Genomic DNA, 21,466 nt, shown 5'->3' on the forward strand with positions numbered 1-21,466 from the left:
TTTGATCGCTCTTTTATAGGACAGACATCACTTACCAGGAAAAAGCACAAAGAAAATCTATGAGACTGTTTACCAGCACTGAGTTACAGGGAGATGTTGGGCAGATTAGCACTTTATTCCCTGGAGCATAGCAGATGTTATACAGGTGTATAGAATCATAAGAGGGGTATAGATTGCATGGATGAACACAATCCTTTTCCTAGGAAAAGAGGAACAAGCAGCTATAGGTTTAAGGTGAGAGGGGAAAGAATTATTAGGAACCGGAGGGTCAACATTTTCCACGCATAGAGTGTTCGTTACAAGGAATCAGATGCCAGAGCAAGTGGTCAAGGAACAATAAATACATTAAAAACAAATGCTAACAGGTACATTGATGGACAGAACACACCGAAACTCTATAGAGCAGGGGTTTCCAATCTGGGGGTCCACTGACCCCTCAGTTAATAGTAGGCGTCCATGGCATGACAGAGACTGGGAAACCCCGCGGAAGAGGGACAGGCAGCATTTATGGACAATCAAAGCTTGGGGCCGAAACCCTTCAACGGGGCATAGCTAATACAGATTTAGAGGAATATGGGCCAAACCAGAGCAAATGAGACCAGCTTAGGTGGCGCCGATGAATATCGGTGGGCCAGGTGGTGGTGTGCGCCTTTAAGGGGCGCGGCTCCTCCCCACCGGGCGAGTCACTGGGCACAGGTTGCATGCATCCTCTGCCACCGCTCGCCTTTAAGGAGGAGGCGGGGCCGCAAGGGATTCGGCCGAGCCGCCTGCGCCGCCCCTTTAAGCAGCCGGTAGAGCTGACGCGGCGCTGACACGGGCAGAGCCACGTCACTCACTCCAGAGTCCCGGGCTCGGTGGCTTCTCCGCAAACATGATCCTGATGACCATGATCGCCCGGGTGGCCGATGGGCTGCCCCTGGCCGCCTCCATGCAGGAGAATGAGCAGGTAAGGCGGCAGACGGGACGCCCTCTTCCAACTTCCCCTCCTGTTCTCCCCATGGCTGTGTGTACCGTCGGACAAGGGGAAACAGGGTGTAAAGGGACAGGTATTGCGTTGCGTGCACACGAAGGGGTTAGGAAACCTCAGGAAACTCCGGGTTTGTTACAAGGAGGGAGAGGGAGGGGGTGGGGTGGTCTGCTGCATAAGGAGAAAGGGAAAGTGGGGTCTGCTGCACACGGAGAGAGGGTGGTCTGTTTAATGGGGGGGGGGTGTAGCGTAAGGTGGGAGGAGTTTCTGTCGCACGAGGAACGAATCCAGCTACAGTGACATCTTTCTGCAAGCCTCCGTAATCTCCAGCGCCGAAGGGGTTAATAGCCAGAGCTGATTCCTCGGCACTCTTCCTTGCAGCCCCGAGAGCCTTTGGCTAGGTTCTCTTCTTCCCCCCCCCCCCCCGGCACCTGAACTGTAGAGAGTTTCACTTCTGTGGTGCCTGTCCCAGCCACCACTTCTCACCTGTGCTTAACCTATCAGGGGGCAAATGTCCGTGTCCAATAGCACTCCCGCCTCTCTCTCTGCTCCCTCTGATGGCCGAGATGCGGACATATCTTCTTGGAGGGCGGTGTGCTTTTGGACCCCCCTCTCCCCGACCACCCGGGAGGCCAGTGGGAGCAGAGACCGGTCCTCGGTGTTGCGAGGGGTGGAAGGTCAATTTGACGTTACCGTCAGATCAGCCGAAATAAAAGCAGGATTGAGCCATTCGGCGCTTTGACTCTGCTTGGCAACCAAATTATGACTGATAGGGTAGGGGAGAAAGAATCGCCTCACACTCCAGCCTTGAAGATTGAGCTCCGGCCCACAGAAAGGAATGGACCATGTTGTTAAATGTGGCCCAAGTACAACACTTATGGAACAGATTTGTCTGATTATCCATTTCCAGCAAAAAAAAATTCCAAAGTCAAAGTAAATTTATTATCAAAGTCACCAAATACTATCTCAGAATCAGGTTTAATATCACCTAATACGTCGAAAATTTATAACTTTATGGTAGCAGTACAATGAAATAAATGATAAATACATAATAGTGAAAAAAATGGATTACAGTATGTGTGTATATATAGAGATAGACACAAAACTATTTATAAATGTCCATTAAATAGTTAAATTAAAATAGATAGTGCAAAGATATAGAAATAAGGAAAGCAGCGAGGCAGTGTTCATGGGTTAGAAATCGGATGACAGAGGGAAAGAAGCTGTTCCTGAATTACTGAGTGTGTGCCTTCCTGCTTTGGTACCTCCTCCTCAATATTAAGAAGAGGGCACGTCCTGGGTGGTGGGGGTCCTCAATGTTGGACATCGTCTTTCTAAGACACCGCTCCTTGAAACTATCTTGGATACTACAGAGGTCCGTACCCATGACTAATTTCACAAGGTTTTGCAACTTACTTCGATCTGGTGCAGTAGCAACCCCCCACCCCCACCATACCAGATCGTGACACTCTCCACGATACACTTGCTGAAGTTTTCAAGTGTTTTAGTTGGCAAACCAAATCTCCTCAAACTCTGAATGAAATTAGGATTTATTTCTTGTAGGAAAATAAAGATCTACGATAGAAATTATGAAAGCCTATGTATAAATACTGACAAACAATCAATGTGTAAAAGAAGGCAAATTGCACAAATTAGAAAAAAAAACTCCTGAGAACGTGAGATGTAGAGACCTTGAAAGTGAGACAGTAGGCTGTGGAAGCAGCTCAGAGTTGTGATGAGTGGCATTAGCCAAGCCTGATGGTTGAAGGATAATAACTGTTCCTCAACCTGGTAGTGTGGGACCTAAGGCTCATGTACCTCCTTCCAAATGGCAGCAGCGAGAAGAGCTCCTGGCCTGAATGGAGGGAGTCCTGAGTAGAAGTATTCCCTTCAGGATTAGTGGGTAAATTATAACCAGTATGTACTGCATAGAGAAAGGCCTTTGGATTATCCCTAAGGCCAGTTTTTGTACTCCACTGAAGCGTTCTTTCCTTTATCCCATCTGAAACTAATCGGAGTTGCTATGTATCCCCTTCTGCCTAATCAGTGTGTATGGAGGTGCACCACACCCCTGACGTGATGTGGTGATCCTGGCGCATGTGACACGGCGCGAGTGGTGGGGGAGGTTGAATGCCAAGGACTAGTCATCGAACTGCTGCTGCTGTGGTCAGTGTACACGGTTTACCACCCCCCCTCGTCAGTAATTGCCCCTCACTTGCCCCAAGTGATTGCTGTTAACTTTATAAATTGTTCTGTGGGATCTCACTGAAAACTACCCAATATCGAAAGGCCTAGATAGAGTTGACATGGGTGGGATGGTTCAAATGATGAGAGAGTCTAGGACTAGAGGCACAGCATCAGAATACAAGGACGTCCGTTTAGGACAGATGAGGAGGAATTTCTTCAGCTAGAGGGTGGTAAAACTGGAATTTATTGCCATAGATGTCTATGGAAACCACATCATTAGCTATATTTAAAGAAGGGATCGATTAAGTTCTTGATTAGTTAGGGTGTCAAAGCTTACTGGGAGAAGGCAGGAGAATGGAATTGAGAAGGATTTAAAAGAAGGACAAAAATCAGCCATGATGGAATGGCTGGACAGACTCAGTGGGCCAAAGTCGGGTGCACAAACACCGACCATCTCTGGGAGGGAAGTCTATCATGAAAGGGACCGGGATGGCAATGCTTGGTTGTTGGTATGTAGGGTTAACACCTGACTTTCAAGAGCACTTGTGAGTTATGTTCCAGCTGGACTTGGTCTTTAGGCTGCTGGAGAACAGTGCGGAAAGTACAGGTGCTGTTTTCTCCCGGTAGGGATTAGTTTTTAGTTCCAAGTGCTCCTGCCATGTTTTGTCACCCTGCAACCTTATCCTTCAATCTCTTTGAATTATGGAGGACAGCATGTGTATAATTGTCTCTCTCTAGCAGACCTCATCATCATTTCTACTATTCTTCAATGTTTCTTAATTGAACACATGATTTTTTTGTGTTCTATCACTGAGCAGTAGTGAACCATCTGATTGGCCTATCAGAGTTCTCTTTGAGAACTAGTTGACTTGATCAGCATTTCTGATCTGGCTATTGGTCATGATTGCACTTAATAAAAACAAAGGCCCAATTATCTCCTATATCTTATGGTCTTGCATCGCACAGGCACTTCCCATATTACACCATCCAAATTATAGACACCCCCCGTACATAGTATTCATACAATCAGCCGGATGGTTTTAGAATTGGAATCAATTTATTTTTGTCACATGCACCAAGATACGGTGAAAATCTTATCTTGCGTACTGCTCATACAGAGCAAATCATTACAATGTGCTTTGAGGTGGAACAGGATAAAACAATAAGGTATTGTAGAATAAAGTGTAACAGAGAAAGTGCAGGTAAACAATAATGTGTAAGATCATAATGATGTAGATTGTGAGGCTGAGTCCATCTTATCGTAGTAGGCAAATAATTCAATAGTCTTATTACAGTGGGGTAGAAACGGTTGCTCAGCCCAGTGGTTTAACTTTTATCTGCGATAGGCTGCAGGCATCTGAATTTAGAGATACAGCACAGGAACAGGCTCTTCCAGTCCAATGACATGCATGCAATCAACTTACTAGCAACACACATAAAAGTCGCTGGTGAACACAGCAGGCCAGGCAGCGTCTATAGGAAGAAGTACAGTCGACGTTTTGGGCCGAGACCCTTCGTTAGGACTAACTGAAAGAAAAGCTAGTAAGAGATCTCTGACTAACTCTTCCTTCAGTTAGTCCTGATGAAGGGTCTCGGCCTGAAACGTCGACTGCACCTCTTCCTAGAGATGCCGCCTGGCCTGCTGTGTTCACCAGCAACTTTTATGTGTGTTGCTTGAAATTCCAGCATCTGCAGAATTCCTCGTGTTTGCGTTTTTAAAATCAACTTACTAACCTGGATGTCTTTTCGGAATGTGTGGGGAAGGCAGAGAACCCAGAGGAAACCCACGCAGTCACGGAGAACATACAGACTCCTTACACAACTGCAGAATTGAACCGGGTTGCTGCCACTATAACAGTGTTACACTAACCGCTACACTACCGTGCTACGTTATCTGTTGGGTGGAAGTGGGATAGGGCATTTCTACGTACTTTCTCCCCCTTCTTTCTCCACCCCCCCCCTTCCCCTGCCCTAAGCTGAGCCTCAGCGATTGGGGTGGGTTAGTGGAGCACTGAGCAGACTCTCCCCTGCTGAGTCAGTGAGGCTGGCCGAATGGCAGGCAAGTCCCAATCCCACAAAGCAAGGCTACAAGGTGAGGGGAGAAAAGTTCCTGAAAACAAAATCCAGATCTGAAACTAAAATAAAATGGGAGAATCTTTTTTTTTATTAACAAAATATACTTTATTCAAAAATAATGTGCAATAAACTATTCAATGACTTTCCATCCTTTACAAACGTTTCCACTATATTCTGTACATTTCCACACTTTTAGCCACTCGTGGCACTCTGTTGTTTCGTCTTTACACACCGCTGATGAGGGGTATACTCCCCAACACCCGACCCCTCCTACTCTTGCGGGTGAAGAAACCTACACCGTGGTCCTTCCCCACCGGGCCCTTGCGGTGGCTGCACCGAGTTTCAGTGCGTCCCTCAGCATGGACTCCTGCAGCCGAGAATGTGCCAGTCGGCAGCATTCTCCTACAGACATCTCCATGTGCTGGTAGATCACCAAGTTTCGGGCCGACTGAAGAGCGTCTTTCACCGAGTTGATGATCTGCCAGCAGCACCGGATGTTGGTCTCCGTGTGCGTCCCTGGGAACAGCCAGTAGATCAGAGAGTCCTAGAATCTGCAGCTCAGAAAGCCTCTTCAGGGAGAGAAACAAGATTAACAATTCAGGTTGAAGAAATGGGTTGGGGTCAAAGACAAGTTACTTTTAATTAGCAGGAAGAGGGATGGTTAGGAGAAAGGAAGTACCTGTGATAGGGTGAGATCTGGTTTTATGGGGATGTAGAGGTCAGCTGGTTGGTATGGTAATAAGGGCAGTTGTGGGGGGTGGGTGGAGCCACCAAAAGCTGTGTAATGCTGGTTGTACTTGAGATATGTCCAGTGGAAATGGGTCTGTCAGTGGACGGAGAAAAGCTGAGTTAATATGCATGATATTATGTACATGAGGAGACATGATAGAAGTGTTCAAAATCATGAAGGGTATAGGTAAGGTAGCTGCCAGCTGGTGCTTCAAAATTAATCAGTCAACAAGGACATGGGGCTATAGGTGGAGATTGGTTGAAGGGAGATTTCAGACTAACACTGAGAGGTATATCTGTACACAGTGAGTTGTCGACACATGGAGCAAACTACCTAATTGTGTAATTGAGAGTGTGCCTTGGAGACTTTCAAATCTAAACTCGATAGTTATTTCAACACACGTTGTGAAAAGGAAGCTTTGTTGGCCCAAATGGCCTGTTCTTGTCAAAGACTTTCTAATGTTTGGATAACTTACAGCAGGACTGTCTGGCACAGAGAGAGAGAGAATGAGTTACTTAAAATTTATAAGGCTTAAGGTGTGCTGTTGTCCTTTAGATCCTGTTATACAGAGTCCTTTAAAATTTTGCAAATTGTACAAGTTGGAATATTTAAATTCAGATATAAAGTGGTGGGGGTCGGGTAGGGTATCAGCTAAGACCTTTTGTGCCTGACTCAGAGTTAAGTGTAATTCAAATGGAGTTCATAACCAGTTTATTCAGAGTTACAGTCCTGATGTCAAAAACAGCAGCAGTCATCACTGGGAAAGAAATAGATTTTAAAATGAAATCTTGAAAAGGTGATTGAAAATGCTGGAAGAATTCAGCAGGCCAGACTGTCCCTATGGATATGAATAAAGATGTCTCAGGCTGAGACCCTTTATCAGGACCCTTCTGACCTGCTGAATTCCTCCAGCATTGTGCTGGTGTTAGCGTTACTCCGGATTTCCAGCACCTGCAGAATCTCTTCTCTTAATGTATTAGTCTCGGTGTCTAAGAACCTGTCTTTTGATGAATCCTGACCTTTTATGAATTTGATGGGTTTTAAGTGCAAAAAAATCTCTCATCTCTTATTTCCATCAGACAGGAACAGCATGAATAATGGCTTAAAGGCAGGGGGATTAATATGATCATTTTTATTGTCAGTTTATGGTAAAGCCGAAAGTGTGAGAGAGGTCCAGATAAATGAAGTAGCGTTAGAAAATGTTAAATTAAATAAGTAGTGTGAAGAGAGGGGAGAAAAGAAAACGTAGTAAGGTAGTGTTCATGGGTTTGTTGTTCATTCAGAAATCTGATGGCAGAGTGGAAGAAGTTTTTCCTAAATTATTCAGTGTGTGTCTTTACCTCCTTCCTGATGGTAGCAACGAGAAGAGGGCATGACTTGGGTGATGGGGGTCTTTAATGACTGCTGCCACCTTGCTGAGGAATCATTCTTTGAAGATGTTCTGAATGGTGAGGAGTTGGGGGGGGGATTAGTACCCATGATGGAGCTGACTGAGTTCACAACTCTCTGCAGCTTATTTCAATCCTGTGCAGTGGCCCCCTCATATCAGACGGTGATGCAGCCAGTTAGAATGCTCTCCACGGTACATCTGTAGACGTTTGTGAGTGTCTTTATTGACAAACTCCTCATGAAATATGGCTGCCTTCGTTGTAACTGCATCGGTATGCTGGGCCCAGTATGGATCCTCGGAGATGCTGAAACCCAAGAGCTTGAAATTGCTCACCCTTTCCACTTGTGATCCCACAATGAGTCTGGTGTGTTCCCTAATCTGACCCTCCTTGAAGTCTACAATCAATTCTCTGGCCTTGCTGGATTTGATTGCAAGGTCGTTGTCATGACACCCCTCAACCAGCTGATCTATCTTGTCTCTGTATGCCTTCTCGTCAGCATCTGAAATTCTACAAATCATTGTGTAGCCAGCTAATTTTTAGATGCTGTGGACCTATTGTAGTGATAGGTAAATTGCAGTGGCTCCAGGTCCTTGCTCAGGAAGCGGTTGATTCTAGCCGTAAGCAACCTCTCAAAGCACATCATCACCATAGATGTGTGTGCTACTGGATGATGGTCATTAAGTCAGCTCACCCTGCTCTTCTTGGGCACTAGTATGATTGTTGCCCTTTTGGAGCAGGTGGGAACTTCTGACTGTAGCAAGGAGAGATTGAAAATGTCTTTGAACACACCTGCCAGTTGGTTGGCACAGATTTTCAGAGCCCTACTAGGTACACCATCTGATCCTGTTGCCTTGTGAGTATTTACCCTCTTGAAAGACATTCTGATGTTGGCCTCTGAGAAGGAATATCACACGGTCAGCAGATGCTGCATATGCAGATTGGTGGGTTAATTGGCCACTAAATTCTCCCCCCCCCCCCCCTGTGTTGCTGGCACTTTGTGGGATGGAATGTTTCAGGGGTATACAGAATTACAGAGGAATGGGATTGCTCTCTTGGGAGCTGGGATGGACCTGATGGGCAGAATGGCCCTTTTGTTATTATAAGTAATTAAGTCAATACCTGTAGTACTAATCTCAGAACACTACTTTGTCCTGGACTGTATTCATTTCTCAATCAACATTGAAAACAAAAAGCTGCTGGAAACACTCAGCAGGTCAGGCAGATTCCATGGTGAGAGACACAACATTGATGGTTCATGTCCATAAAACCAAGGAGCAGAATTAGGTCATTCTGCCCATCGAGTCTGCTCTGCTATTTAATCATAGCCGATTTATTTTCCATCTCATGCCTTTTCCTCGTAACCCCTGATACCATTATAGTCAAGAACCTATCAACCTCACTTTAAATCTACACAATGACTTGGCTTCCACAGTAGTCTGTGGCAATGAATTCCACAGATCTGCCACCCTATGGCTAGAGAAATTCCTTCTCATCTCAGTTCTAAAGGATTAGCCTGTTCTGAGACTATGCCCTCTGTCCTTGACTCTCCAACTATTGGAAACATCCTGTCAATGCCCACTCTGTCTAGGCCTTTCAATATTAAGTAGAGTTCAATGAGATTCCCCCTCCCCATTCTTCTAAACTCTGGTGTGTACAGGCCTAGAACCATCAATTTTTTTGTTCCTTAATCAAAAGGAACTTTATTTATAAATAAAAAGTAGTCGTCAAATGCTCCTCATCCGTTAACCCTGGTGTCATCCACGTAAACATCCTCTCCAATTCAGCACAACATTTCGTAGACAAGACATCGCTAACTCCTCGTCAGAGCTTTCAGGTTACTCCAAAAACAGCCAATCACATCCCAATTGCTGCTTCTGGGATCTTGCTGTGCACACAGCTGCTGCTGCGGTTCCCGAGTTACAACAGGGACCAGAATTCAAAGTTAACCTATTGGCCGTAAAGACCTTGGAGATCTCCCACTGTAGAGCCCTTCGAATGTTTGTGGTAATTTAGAGGAACTGCATGCTGGCGTAAGGAGGTTGTACTTCAGTTACAGTTGGTGTTGTTGAGACCACATAAAAGGTGCTGTGTACTGTACTGGTCTCCTTACTTAAGGAAGGAGATTAATACTTTAATATCAGAATCGGGTTCATTAGCACTGTCATAAAAGTTGTTTTGTGGCAGCAGTACAGTGCAGGGACATAAAAATGACTACAGCTTACAGTACAACAAGAAATAGTACAGTAAGAAATGGACTAGTAAGATAGTTTTCATGTGTTCATCAACCATTCAGAAACCTGATGGCAGAGGGAAGATTTCTAAAATTTTGACTGTAGGTCTTCAGGCTCCTGTACCACCTCCATGCGCAGTGAGAAATGGACACGTTCCGGATACTGGCGGTCGTTAATGATGGATACCGCCTTTTGAAGATGTCTTCGGTGGGGAGTGTGGTGTCTCTGTTGGAGCTCGCTGCATCTACAGCTCTGTGCGGCCTCATTCAAACCTGTGCAGGCAGCCCTGTGCTCTCCACCGTACATCTGTAGAAATTTGCTCGTCTTTGGTGCCGTACGCACCTTCTTAAACTAAGAGTCATGAGTGTAGAGAGTATGGCAGTGGGCTAAGCACAATTCCTTCAGATACATCTGCATTGCCACTGAGGGGATGTTGCTATGAATCCACACTGACTCTGGTCTACCCATGAGGACGACAAGAATCAAACCAGAGGAGGCTTACTGGACCAACCTAGGGAATGGGCAGGTTGTCCTAATAGGATGGTTGCAAGAGGTAGCTTCTATCCACAGGGATTTGATGGCGGACTTGGGACTAGATTGGAATGGTTAAGAACTGGAAAGATCCCAGCAGGGTGATCGTGTGGATGATGTTGTCTCTTGTGGGAGAACCTAGAATGGGTAACTGTCCAAAAAGTCTCCTCTTACAACAGAGGTGAGAACTGTTTTCTCTGAGGGTGGATAAATTGATCTCTCATCCTGGAAGGGTGATTGAGGCACAGTTTGAATATTTTTAGGGCAGAGATGGTGGAGGTAGAGGACACAAACTCAATATTTTAGCAACAGCTTTTACCCCTCTGCTATCAGATTTCTGACAGGTCCGTGAACACTACCTCACTATTTCTCTCTCACACTTTATTTATTGTAATTTATATTGTTTCATATTTTGCATTGTACTGCTGCCATAAAATGAAATTCATGATGATGACTGGGAGCGGGGGTGGGGTGTAAGGGATAAAGCTGTGAAATATTACTGAGGAGGTGATAAGTTAAGAAGTGTAAATGGGTGTGCAGAGTTGAAGTTGTAGTCAGATCAGCCTTGATGGATAACAGACTAGGTTTGGAGGGGCTGAGTGGCCTCCATGGACCAAAGCCCCTGTATCTGTTTTCCCCAGGATTTCTCTTCCGAAGATGCAGCACCCTCATTTCTCTCTGATGTTCTGATGAATCGGGCAATAGATTGTCCTCTTCCCTGCTCCACAGATACCCATCCTCTCCTTGCTTTTGCACTCAGGTTCAACCCTTCTCCACCAACCATGGGCAAAGGACCTTCTGTGCCTCCTTTCACCAGGAATGCCAGCCTCGATGACTGAGACCAACTGACTCAGTGTGTTTGATTAGAAAGACAGTAAACAACCTTTTTTTTTCATTCTTTCTGCCTGAACAACATGATAAAATATTAACCGTGCAGCAAACAGAGGAACAAAGATCTGAGCTGGAATTGTGTGACCTGCAGTAACAGCCTGGTACTTGGTGCACCAGATGAGATAGTGTGGTGATAATTACCCAGCAATGGTAATGCCTGCACAATACACCATTCCTACCCCAGGAGAGAGTAATGGATTGGTGTGGCAGGGACTTCGCTCTATATCCTCCTCGGTACCGTGCCACCTGGACACTGTGGAAGCATCACAGGATATTGGGAGGTTTATTGTGTCTAACCTGTCCTATCTTTGCTTCCGGAATAATGAGACAGGACTGTGTAGAGAGGGAACTTTATTTCAAAATGTGTGCAAGAAGATTTTAAAATGTATGAGGGCAGAATATCCTTGTAAATGTTTTCGGAGCATGGTATTGTTCCATAACTAACACTGCCACTTGTTAAACATTTACAAATTTAGAGTGAAATGTTCATGAGGATTTCATGCAAATTTCCAGGCAATAAACAGGAGGTTCATTTGTGGTCCAGTGGGGAAGGGCCAACTGGTTTCTTTTTAAAAATGATAGATTAATTTGCAAATTCACAATGCTTAAAGCAATTTTAGATTTAAACGGGGTCCTCACTTGCCAGGAAGTACCCCATTCACTGGTCCTAGAAAACCTCCAGAGAGTGAGTGGACACTGTGTGTGGTCTCTCCCTGTCTCTCTTGTGAGAGTGAGGGAGATATGTCCCATGTCGAAGCCCTTCTGTGCCTGTCCCAGCTTCACCTGTGTTTAGGCAATGCAAATTATGAAACAATTAATCCCTACTGTGCCTTATAAGACCATAAAACACTGGAGCAGAATTAGGCCTTTCAACCCATTGAGCCAGCTCTGCCATTTGATCATGACTGATCCATACCCTTCTCAATCCCAATCTCCTGCCTTCTACCTGTAACCTTTCACACCCTGATATCAAGTATCTATAAACATCTACCTTAAATACACCAAATAACCTCACCTCCACAGCTGCCTGTGCCAATGAATTCCACAGATTCACCAACCTCTGTCTAAAGAAATTCCTCCTCATCTCTGTTCTAAATGGACATCCCCCTAGTCTGAGGCTGTGTCCTCTGGTCCTAAACTCCCCCACCATAGGAAACATCCTCTCCACATCCACTGTGTCTAGGCCTTTCACTGTTTGATAGGTTTCAGTGAAATTTCCCCCCACCCCCACCCCCCCATTCCTCTAAATTACACCAGAGCGTTCAAACGCTCTTCAAGTGACAAGCTTTTCATTTCTGGAATCATTTTTGTGAACCTCCTTTGAACCCTCTCCAATGTCAGCACTTCCTCCCTAAGATGAGGGGCCCAAAACTGCTCACAATGCTTCAAGTGAGGCCTCAGCATCCACATCTTTCCTTTTACATTCAGGTCCTTTTGAAATGAATGCTAACATACCATTTGCCTTCCTCACCAATGACTCGATCTGCAAATTAACCTTCAGGGAATCCTGCTCAAGACTCCCAATTCACTTTGCACCTTGTATTTTTGAATTTTCTCCATTTAGAAAATAGACTACGCCCTTATTCTTTCTACCAGTGTATCACCACACCCTTCCTGACACTGATTTTCATCTGCTATTTCTTTGCCCATTCTCCTAATCTGTCTAAGTCCTTCTGCAGCCTCCCTACTTCCTCAAAACTACCTGCCCCTCTTCATATCTTCCGCAAACTTGGCTACAAAGCCATCAATTCCATCATCCAAATCATTGACATAATGTAAAAAGAAGCGGTTCCAGCACCTGCAGATCACCACTAGTCACCGACAGCCACCCAGAAAAGGCTCTCTTTATTCCCACTCTTTGCCTACTGCCAATCAGCCGACGCTGATATCCAGGAGAGTGTAACGGGACGGCGATGGGGCAGCTTCCCTCTATGTTTAATCTAGCTGTGCCTGTCTGGGACAATCCAGTATAATGGGACAGTATTGAAGGATCCCCTCGCCATGTTTAACCTCTGTAGCGCCTGCCCCAGTAGAGTGTGCTGGGACGCTGAGTTCCCTTTGGGCAGGATTTCTGAGGCCATGTTCTTCATTGCAGTCTGGGCGGAATCTGCAGGAGTATCAGAACCAGGCCAAGCAGCTGTTCCGGAAGCTGACGGAACATTCTCCGACGCGCTGCACCCTGGAGACCGGCTCCCTCATGTTCCAGTAAGTGCGGGGTCTGTGTCTGTGTCTGTGTCTGTGGGGAGAGGCAGCGTTCTGAATGCTTGCCTCAGGCACCCCCCCCCCCCACCACCACTTTGCTGAGGCTGTCGCAGGGCGGGGCCCAGCTGTCCCTGTGTGGGGATGGGCTCAGGGGAGGAGGTGTTGGGGGTTGAATGTGGTACACAGATTTAGGTGAGGGAGGCAGAGTCTAAATGGAGGCGCTGGGTAGGAGGGGAGGGTTCACCAGGCTGTCCCCTTACTGGAGTCCAGTGTTGACACTGGCTGCTCTGGTTACAGTGGACCTCGAGATCCTCTTCCCCACCCTCAACCCCTCTTAACTCCTATATCCCAGGACAGCTGGCATGTCCCAGGATGGTCTCCATGGCTGCTGAGAGGGATAGGGTGGGGAGGTGAAGGGTGAAGGTGCCAGGAGTGGATGAATCAAGATGTGGTGGGAAGGTCTCTTCCCACTGTGCGAGGTGCAGAGGAAGGAGGTGGTCGCCGGATGATACCTGGGCATTCATTCCCATTGGATGGTCCAGCCGTCTTCCTCTCCCATGGATGTACCTTTCCCCTTGCTGGTCCCACTGCTTCATTTCACCACTTTCCAAGGCCCCCAGCCCACGTGGTCAACTGCCAATCGTTCATGGCTTCTGGCAGGTCCCTTCCTTCCTGTGGGACTTCGCCATCACCATGACGATAACTGGGATTGGGCTTTCTCTTGCAGGCTGCGACTGGTCCCAATCCAAGTTCTCGTTTCCTCCCCCTGTTGCTTCAGCTTGCTTGTGGGAGCCCGGGATTAATGAGATCTTCCTGTGTGCCGACAGTTACCTCATTGACCGTGGTGTCTGCTACCTGGTGCTGTGCGAGGGCAACTACTCCAAGAAGATGGCCTACGCTTTCCTGGAGGACCTGCAGGCAGAGTTCAGCGAGCTGTACATTAAGAAGGTGGCCACTGTCTCCCGGCCCTATGTCTTCATTGAGTTTGGTGAGACTGACACCCAAGGGAAGGGGCCCTACGGGGTGGTGGTGGGCTTGCAGGAAGGGGCAGTAGAGTAGGGGCCGTTCTATGGCAGGCTGGTCTAGACAGGCCTGTCTGTGGTGGGTACTCTCACTGGTCTGCACGTAGTCTGGAGTGGTCGCTCGTTAGTGCATAAGACTAAAAGGCATTGGAGTCTGGAATCAGGCCATTCAGCCCATTGCATCTGCTCCATCATTTTCTCTCTCAACCCATTTCTCCTGGTTACACCTCATAATCTTTGATGCCTTTACTAATCTAGTACCTATAAAACTCCACTTTAAATATACTCGATGACTTGGCCTCCACAGTCATCTGTGGCAGTGAATTCTACAGGTTTACCTCATCTCTATTCTAAAGGGACGTCCTTCTATTCTGGGCGGTGCCCTTTGGTCTTAGGCTCTCCTACTATTTGTAAACATCCTCTCCACATCCACTCTATCGCAGCCTCTCAATATTTGGTAAGTTTCAATGAGATTCTGCCCCCGCAGTTCTTCTAAACTCCAGTGAGTACAGGCCCAGAGCCATTAAACGCTCCTCATGTGTCAACCCTTTCATTCCCGAGATCATTCTCGTGAACCTCCTCTGGACCTCCTCCAATGCCAGCACATCCTTTCCTAGATATGGGTCCAGAACCCCTTACAATACAGTTAGGGCAAGTGCCCCTCGTTGTCTCAAGAAGGGTCCCACAGTTCACTCCTTTGTACTGAGCTCGCAATTTACTCTACCCTTCATATGTTTTACCCCTTCCTCGCTTTCCCTACCCCTGGTGCATAACCAAGATGGGGAAGGGCAGCGTGTGCCAGCTGTGGTGGTTGAACATCCCGGTGGTATCCCCTCCCTTGGCTGTTGGGAGCAGTGAGTTCCCTGCGCTGGTCACTGAGCTGGAGGGAATATGAGGGATTCAGCCCGGAGTCCCCCTCCATCTCTCTCTGTTCAAGGCAGATAACGGTTGGATCTGTGGGGAGGCGTCTCCGGGGACTAAGGCAGGAAAACAGGGAACGAGGTTACCAGGGAGACGGTGTCTCCGGGGCTGTGGCTCAGCTGCCACCGTTGATCCCTTAATTAGCCCCTGGGCCCCCAGTTAATTAGCGCCTGGGACATCGGCTCTCTTGTTCCACCTTAAATGTTCCCTCCCTCCCTTCTCTCCACACCCAGGGAGCCACTTGTGAGACCTGGCCACCATGCAGTGATGACGCAGGGAGATCCCATAAACATTTGGAGATGGAATGCGAGTGGGAGGCACTTGCTGGAGCAGAAGCCGGTCTGGCCTGTTTGCAGTGGGCTGGTCTGGATGGGGCCTGTATGTATAAGAGTGATGATGAATGGGGCAGATAGGGTTTGAGGCAGTCATTTACAACCTGAGTAGAAGCTTGTGTGGGGCGGGGGGAGGTTGGAGAAGAAGAGAGATAGCAGGGAAACTGGCCTTTCAGTTCACTGATTCCGTGCTGACCAACAAGCCCCCATTTCTACTAATCCCATTTATGCTCCCCACATCCCATAGAAACCATAGAAACTACAGCACAGAAACAGGCCTTTTGGCCCTTCTTGGCTGTGCCGAACCATTTTCTGCCTAGTCCCCATCTCTGCTGTCTAATTTTTTTTTATATAGCTGCATGGACCAACCTTTGCTCTGAGCAGGATTTTTTTTTTAACACAGCCTGAATGTGTGGTACATCACAAAAGGAAAATCTAGCTGCGTGGCAACAAAGGCTATGTGCGCGGCAGCATTTCTGTTACTGTGAAGCTTGGTGAGAATGGTGATCACCATCAACTCTTTCTTTCTTCCAGGTATTGCCCCTCACCCACATACTAGGGGCAATTAACCCACCAACCCGCATGTCTCTGGGGTGTGGGAGGAAATTGGAGCATGCAGAGAAGCCTATGTGGTTGCAGGGAGAATATGCAAAGTCTACGACCAGAGAGTGCTGAGTCTGGCTCCTCAGGAGCTGCCTTTCTTGCTGTGTCCATTCATTGAACTTTAATCTACACTGCCCAGAAGGAAGGGGTGTATGCCCCCTCTTTGTTATGCCCAGTGTATTTTTGCACTCTGGTGGCTGGGGTGTGAGGGGGCTCCTCCACGCTCTTGGGCAAGTGTGGATTTAACCTGCAGGTTCACGCAAGTCGTGTGGGGGGTGATCTCCAGGAGGTGTCCGCTATGGTGGATTGGATGCTGAGGGTCTCCACATGGACAGTCCCAGGGGAAACCTCCAGTCTCCAGCTGGAGAGGGCTGGAAATGGGGGGCCAGCCGGAGCAGGGAGGGGCTGGGATGGGCAGTGTCATCTGCAGAGGAGCAGGAGGTAGGAGCAGAGAGCTACGCAGATGAATTTGACAGAGGAGAGGTGGCAGAAGGATCAGGTGGAACACAGTGCTAGCAGCAGATGGTTTTGGATGAATGGGTGATGAGGTGTGAACATCAGCTAGGTTATTAGGTGACTACCCCGAGGGAGGTGGTGTGTGAGCTGGTGGAGGTTGAGCTGGAGGAGCCTGGGTTTAAGGGTGTCTTTCTCAGTGCAATCCTGGGCTCAGATGAGGAGGGAGAGGGTGTCTGGGCAATAGGGCAAGGTCGAGCAGGTTGTCCAGGTGAGGCATGGGACATCGGGCATGTTTAATCCTTCATTCACCGCTGATCTCTTCTCCCGTGGAGCCTAAAGAAATTTGCCACGTCCCTGTCAACACTGATGGACTTTTATCGATTCACTATAGAAAACACCGGATCTTGATGCGTCCGGGATTGGTACGGCAGCTGACCGCAAGAAACTGCAGAGAGTAGTGGACACAGCTCAGCACATCACGGAAACCTCCCTTCCATGGACTCTGTCTACACCTCTCACTGTTTTGGTGAAGTAGTCAGCATAGTCCAAATTCATCCCCCCCCCCCCCACCCAGGACACCAGACATTTCCTCTTTTCCCTCTTCAGCAGAAGATACAAAACCCCACAAACATGTACCATCGGGCTCAAGGACAGCTTCTACTCTGCTGTTATACGTCTATTGAACAGTCCCCTGGTGCAAATTACACTCGACCTTACAATCTACCCTGTTATGATCCTGGATATTTTTGTCTACCTGCACTGTAGCTGTTACACTTTAGTCTGCATTCTGTTATTGTTTTACCTTGCCCTCGCTCCATGCTCTGTGCAATGATCTGAACTGTCTGAACAGTAGGCAAGGCAGGGATCTCGCCGCATCTGGGGATGCGTGCCGATAATAAACCATTTCTGATCCCACCTCCCCTGCCGCCCACAGACACCTACATACAGAAGCTGAAGAAGTCCTACAGTGACTCATGGTCTCGCCGGAAACTCGGCTCCATCAACACCGAGCTCCAGGACGTCCAGCGCATCATGGTGACCAACATTGAGGAAGTGCTGCAGCGGGGGGAGGCGCTGTCGGGTGAGCTCGTCCCCACATCTGGACAAAGGGGAGGTGTCCCATTGCGCAATGTCGTGAGGCACTAGCACAGATATGGGCCCATCTGCCCATCTGTTCTGTGCTGAACTGGTGTTCTGCCTACTCCCATGGACCCACACCTGGACCATAGCCCTCCATACCCCTCCCATCTATGTATTTATCCAAATTTCTTACGTGACTGGACAGTGCACTCAATTGGGTGGGAGTTCAGTGAAGTGGGGTAGGGTTTGTGGAGGGTTGGGACCCCACGTTCCACTACACACCGCAACCCTAACACACTGCTACTGCCTGCACTGGCCCCTCTGTTCTCTAAGCTTGCTGCTCTCCAATACGTTGAGTTCCTCAGCCTAATGTGAGGGATTAATGCCTAATCCCTCAGCCTGAGGGATTCCTCAGCACAGCACCTCTTTACTCCCATTTCCAAAGTGCTTTCAGATTCCCTGTGCATCCGTGCTCGGGATCCACTCTTCCCCTCTTCCTACATGTGCACAGTCTCTATTCCTACCCCCACCTGTTCTGGGATCCATTTCAGATCCTGGTTTCCATTCCCGCATGCATCTGCACCCTTCATCCCCTCTCCTGTCATTGCCAGTGTTTGGTGCCGGTCTCCCCCATCCCCTCCTCCGGGTCTGTCAATCTCAATCCCGGATGCTCCTGAGATCACTGCACCTCTCTTCCCACCTGTGTACCGGCTTCACTTCCACTGGCTTGGTGCCAGGATCCTCTCCCGCTCTCTTGTGTCCGACTGCACCCTTTATCCTGTCTCCCGTCAGGTCTCTGACTCCCCAATCCTGGTTGGTGTATCCTGATCCTGGATGCTCCTGAGAACTGCTCTCCTCCTCTTCCCACCGAAGGAAGGGCACCTCTCCCACCTCGCTTGGTGCTGGGATCCCTTCCTGTTTCACTATCCCCATTCCCTTGTGTGTGAACGTACCCTTCATCCTGTTTCCTGTCGCCATCTGGGGTTCTGTCCCGATCCTGACCCCCTCTTTGCAGACCCTGATCCCAAATTCCCACTCTTTCCACCTGTGCACACTCCCATTCCCAGGAGTCTCTTCCCAGTTGTGCATGGACTCTACTCCCAACTTGCCCACTGCTATGATCCTTCCCAGTTCCAGTCCCTCGTGTCTACCTGAAACCTTAGTCCCATCTCCCACTGCTGCCCTGGGTCCTGACTGTGACCTCAACTACTCCCCCTCCAGATCTGCGGGACCCAATGTGAGGTTCCCCTCACTGGGGGTGGGGGGAGTATTCGTTCCTCTCCCGTGCCAGGTGGGCACTTTGACTGGTTTACGGTGTGGTGGATGGGGATGGTGAGGTAGCAGTTGGAAGCAGGTCTGTACGCTACCCCTGTTCTGAACCCTTTTCTCCTCCCTTTTCCCCTCAGCCCTCAACACCAAAGCCAGCAACCTGTCCAGCCTCTCCAAGAAGTACCAGCTTGATGCCAAGGAACTGAACTCCAGGTCGCGTTTCACCAAGGTGGCGGCCACCGGTGTTTGCATCTTCATGGTGGTTCTGTACTTCTGGTGGTTGTGAGACCGCCTGCGAGGGAGCGCTGGGGACACGTGGCGAGGGCGGAGGACTGGGAGGTGCTGCTGGGCACCGAGCGCCGAGAATCGGCAACATAACAGTGTGACTGAGCATCGCGCCTTTCTGGTGCTGGTCGCTGTGGGGGCGGGGAAGGAGGAAGAGCTCTGCCGAGGCGGAGGGATGCTCTCTCTGCATAGTGTGAGTTGGGTACTGGGGGAGACTTCTAGTCTGTGTTGGAGGCAGGCTGCCGTTCAGTGGGTGTGGATGTGTTCTCTCACACATTGTTCGGTGGGTGCTCGGGGCCTCACGCACTACCACTACGGCAGTTTAGATGCACAGCCGCGCTAGTTTGCTGTGTGTTGGCTACGGAGTGACCCTCCTTCCATCCTGAACCATGGTGTGGATTCACTTTGAGTCACGCACCCTCAACACTATCTCACAGCGCTCTTTGGACACGGAGTAATCCTCTCACAGTGCCGACCCACAATGTAATTTGGATATTGGAGTTACCCTACCTTAACGCAGTCCCACATCCCGGGTTCGACTCGGAGTAACCGGTTGCCCATGAAGTACCCTTCCTTCGGCACAAAGTGAATTATATACGGGATAACTCTCTCCCGGCGCTGTCCCACTGCACGGGTTGTTTACCGGAAACCCTTCGCGGACAAAGGTGCTGGATTTCATTATCTCACGCCTGTGCTGTGTGTAGCCCGGGGATGGCGGATGTTCTCTGTAGAGATGATCTGCCTGCTGCCGAGGCCCCTTCTCTCCCCCCCCCCCCGCCCTGTGCTCAGGGAGTCCAGACTTTATCACTCGCCCGTCAGTGATGGATTTGTTCCTGGCGCTGGCGCCAGTTCTCGGGGCGATATCCAGGGACGTCGCACTCCCGCCCTTCCTCTTCCGACACCCCTCGCCCCTACTCCCAGTGTGTGACCGCTGCTGAATTTGGCGAAGGCCGGCCTCGAATATTCGGCCCAGAATGAAACAAACGGAGACCCCACGCGTTGTGATGCGATGATGTAAACTACCCCTCCCTACCTGTGCATCTCTCGAAACGTTCTTTGAAGAATTTTTTTGGGGGGGGTGGAGGATTGAAAGGTGTGGCGGACCAGCCCTTGGGAGGGGGTAGGGGCGATTTGAAGGGCTAACCTGTGGTGGAGTGGGAGCTGCCTCTTGGGATGGGATGGCACAGTTGCTGAGGTGTGTGTGTGTGTTTGAGCCCGGGAGAAAGGTCGAGCCCTCGGGTGTTGAGGGAAGGGGCCCGTAGCTTGCTCCCTGATCGCCCCATACGAGCCACGGATTGAGTCGGACGTGGCTGTCTTCGACAGGAAGGGTGCGAAGGTCGCCCATCGTGTTTGCTACTTCAGAGGTGCTGCTTCCTGTCTGGAAAGCCAAAGCTGATTCGGCATGACGGTGAGGAGAGGGTGAAAGGAAGCCGGCCCAAGTTACGGCGTCCTGGAGAGCGGGATGGAGATGGGGGTGAGGGTGGGTGACTTGATCGTCGATGCTTTTCAGCGGGTCTCTGCCCTGGCTGGTGTGTGTGGGATGTGGGGTGAGTGGGCTATAAGATACAGTGAAACGGGCGGGGTGAAGGACTGGATGCTCGAGGTTTGCCGAGGTGCGTGCGAGATCCTGCCGGGTTCGCACTATGCTTCGCCCTCGTCGCCGCGATTGGAAGATCTCGCAGGCCTGCCGTCCCTGGAAGGCTCGTCCGTTACCGATCCAGCGGGAACGAGCCTCCCTCTCCCGGAGCTTTGTCCTCCGCCAGGCGGGGAGCCTTCCTTGGGAGGAGCTGCGTACAGACTGGATACTGACGGGGTACAAGACCACCAAGGGAGGTGGTGTGCTTCGGAGCTTCCCGGGATGTTCTGGGGAGAAGCAATGAGACGTGGCTCCTGGGGGTGAGCTTGCTAAACGGAGAGATGCCCCTTTCCCACCTGAGGCCCAAGGTCCGCACTGTCCTGTGACGTTAATGCCCACTCTGCCCCGAGACGAAATCTAGTTACATCGGAGAGTAGAGGTCTCTAGTGCAAGGACTCTGGTCGGTCAGGGCCCCAAACATTACGAAACAAACAGCCTATCAGGCCACCCCGCCCTGTGAGTGCAGTGGCTCCTGATAGTGTAATCACCCCCCCCACTTAGTTAATGGATTGGTGGAGTAACACAGTACGGTACGCTTCGACACGTCTAAGCTATTCCCGTTTGCCAGCGTTTGGCGCATAACCTTTCCTGTGCATCTATCTGTCCAAGTGCCTTATAGATCGGAGGGACGAGTGTTTTCACTGTGAAAGCAAAAC

At 49.2% G+C, this 21,466-nt stretch overlaps 1 protein-coding gene across 1 annotated transcript; it reads left to right on the top strand.

The window, feature by feature from the left end:
- Positions 1–807: 807 nt before the first annotated feature.
- On the top strand, positions 808–20,643 carry LOC134346672 (vesicle-trafficking protein SEC22b-like). The gene is made up of 5 exons (XM_063048167.1): positions 808–946; positions 13,100–13,209; positions 14,034–14,194; positions 17,475–17,621; positions 19,027–20,643. The coding sequence occupies exons 1-5, from the start codon at positions 872–874 to the stop codon at positions 19,173–19,175; spliced, it is 642 nt and encodes a 213-aa protein (XP_062904237.1). The 5' UTR covers positions 808–871; the 3' UTR covers positions 19,176–20,643.
- The last annotated feature ends 823 nt before the right edge of the window (positions 20,644–21,466 follow it).

Source organism: Mobula hypostoma, chromosome 5 (genome assembly GCF_963921235.1).
Source record: "Mobula hypostoma chromosome 5, sMobHyp1.1, whole genome shotgun sequence".
Classification (NCBI taxonomy): Eukaryota; Metazoa; Chordata; class Chondrichthyes; order Myliobatiformes; family Myliobatidae; genus Mobula; species Mobula hypostoma.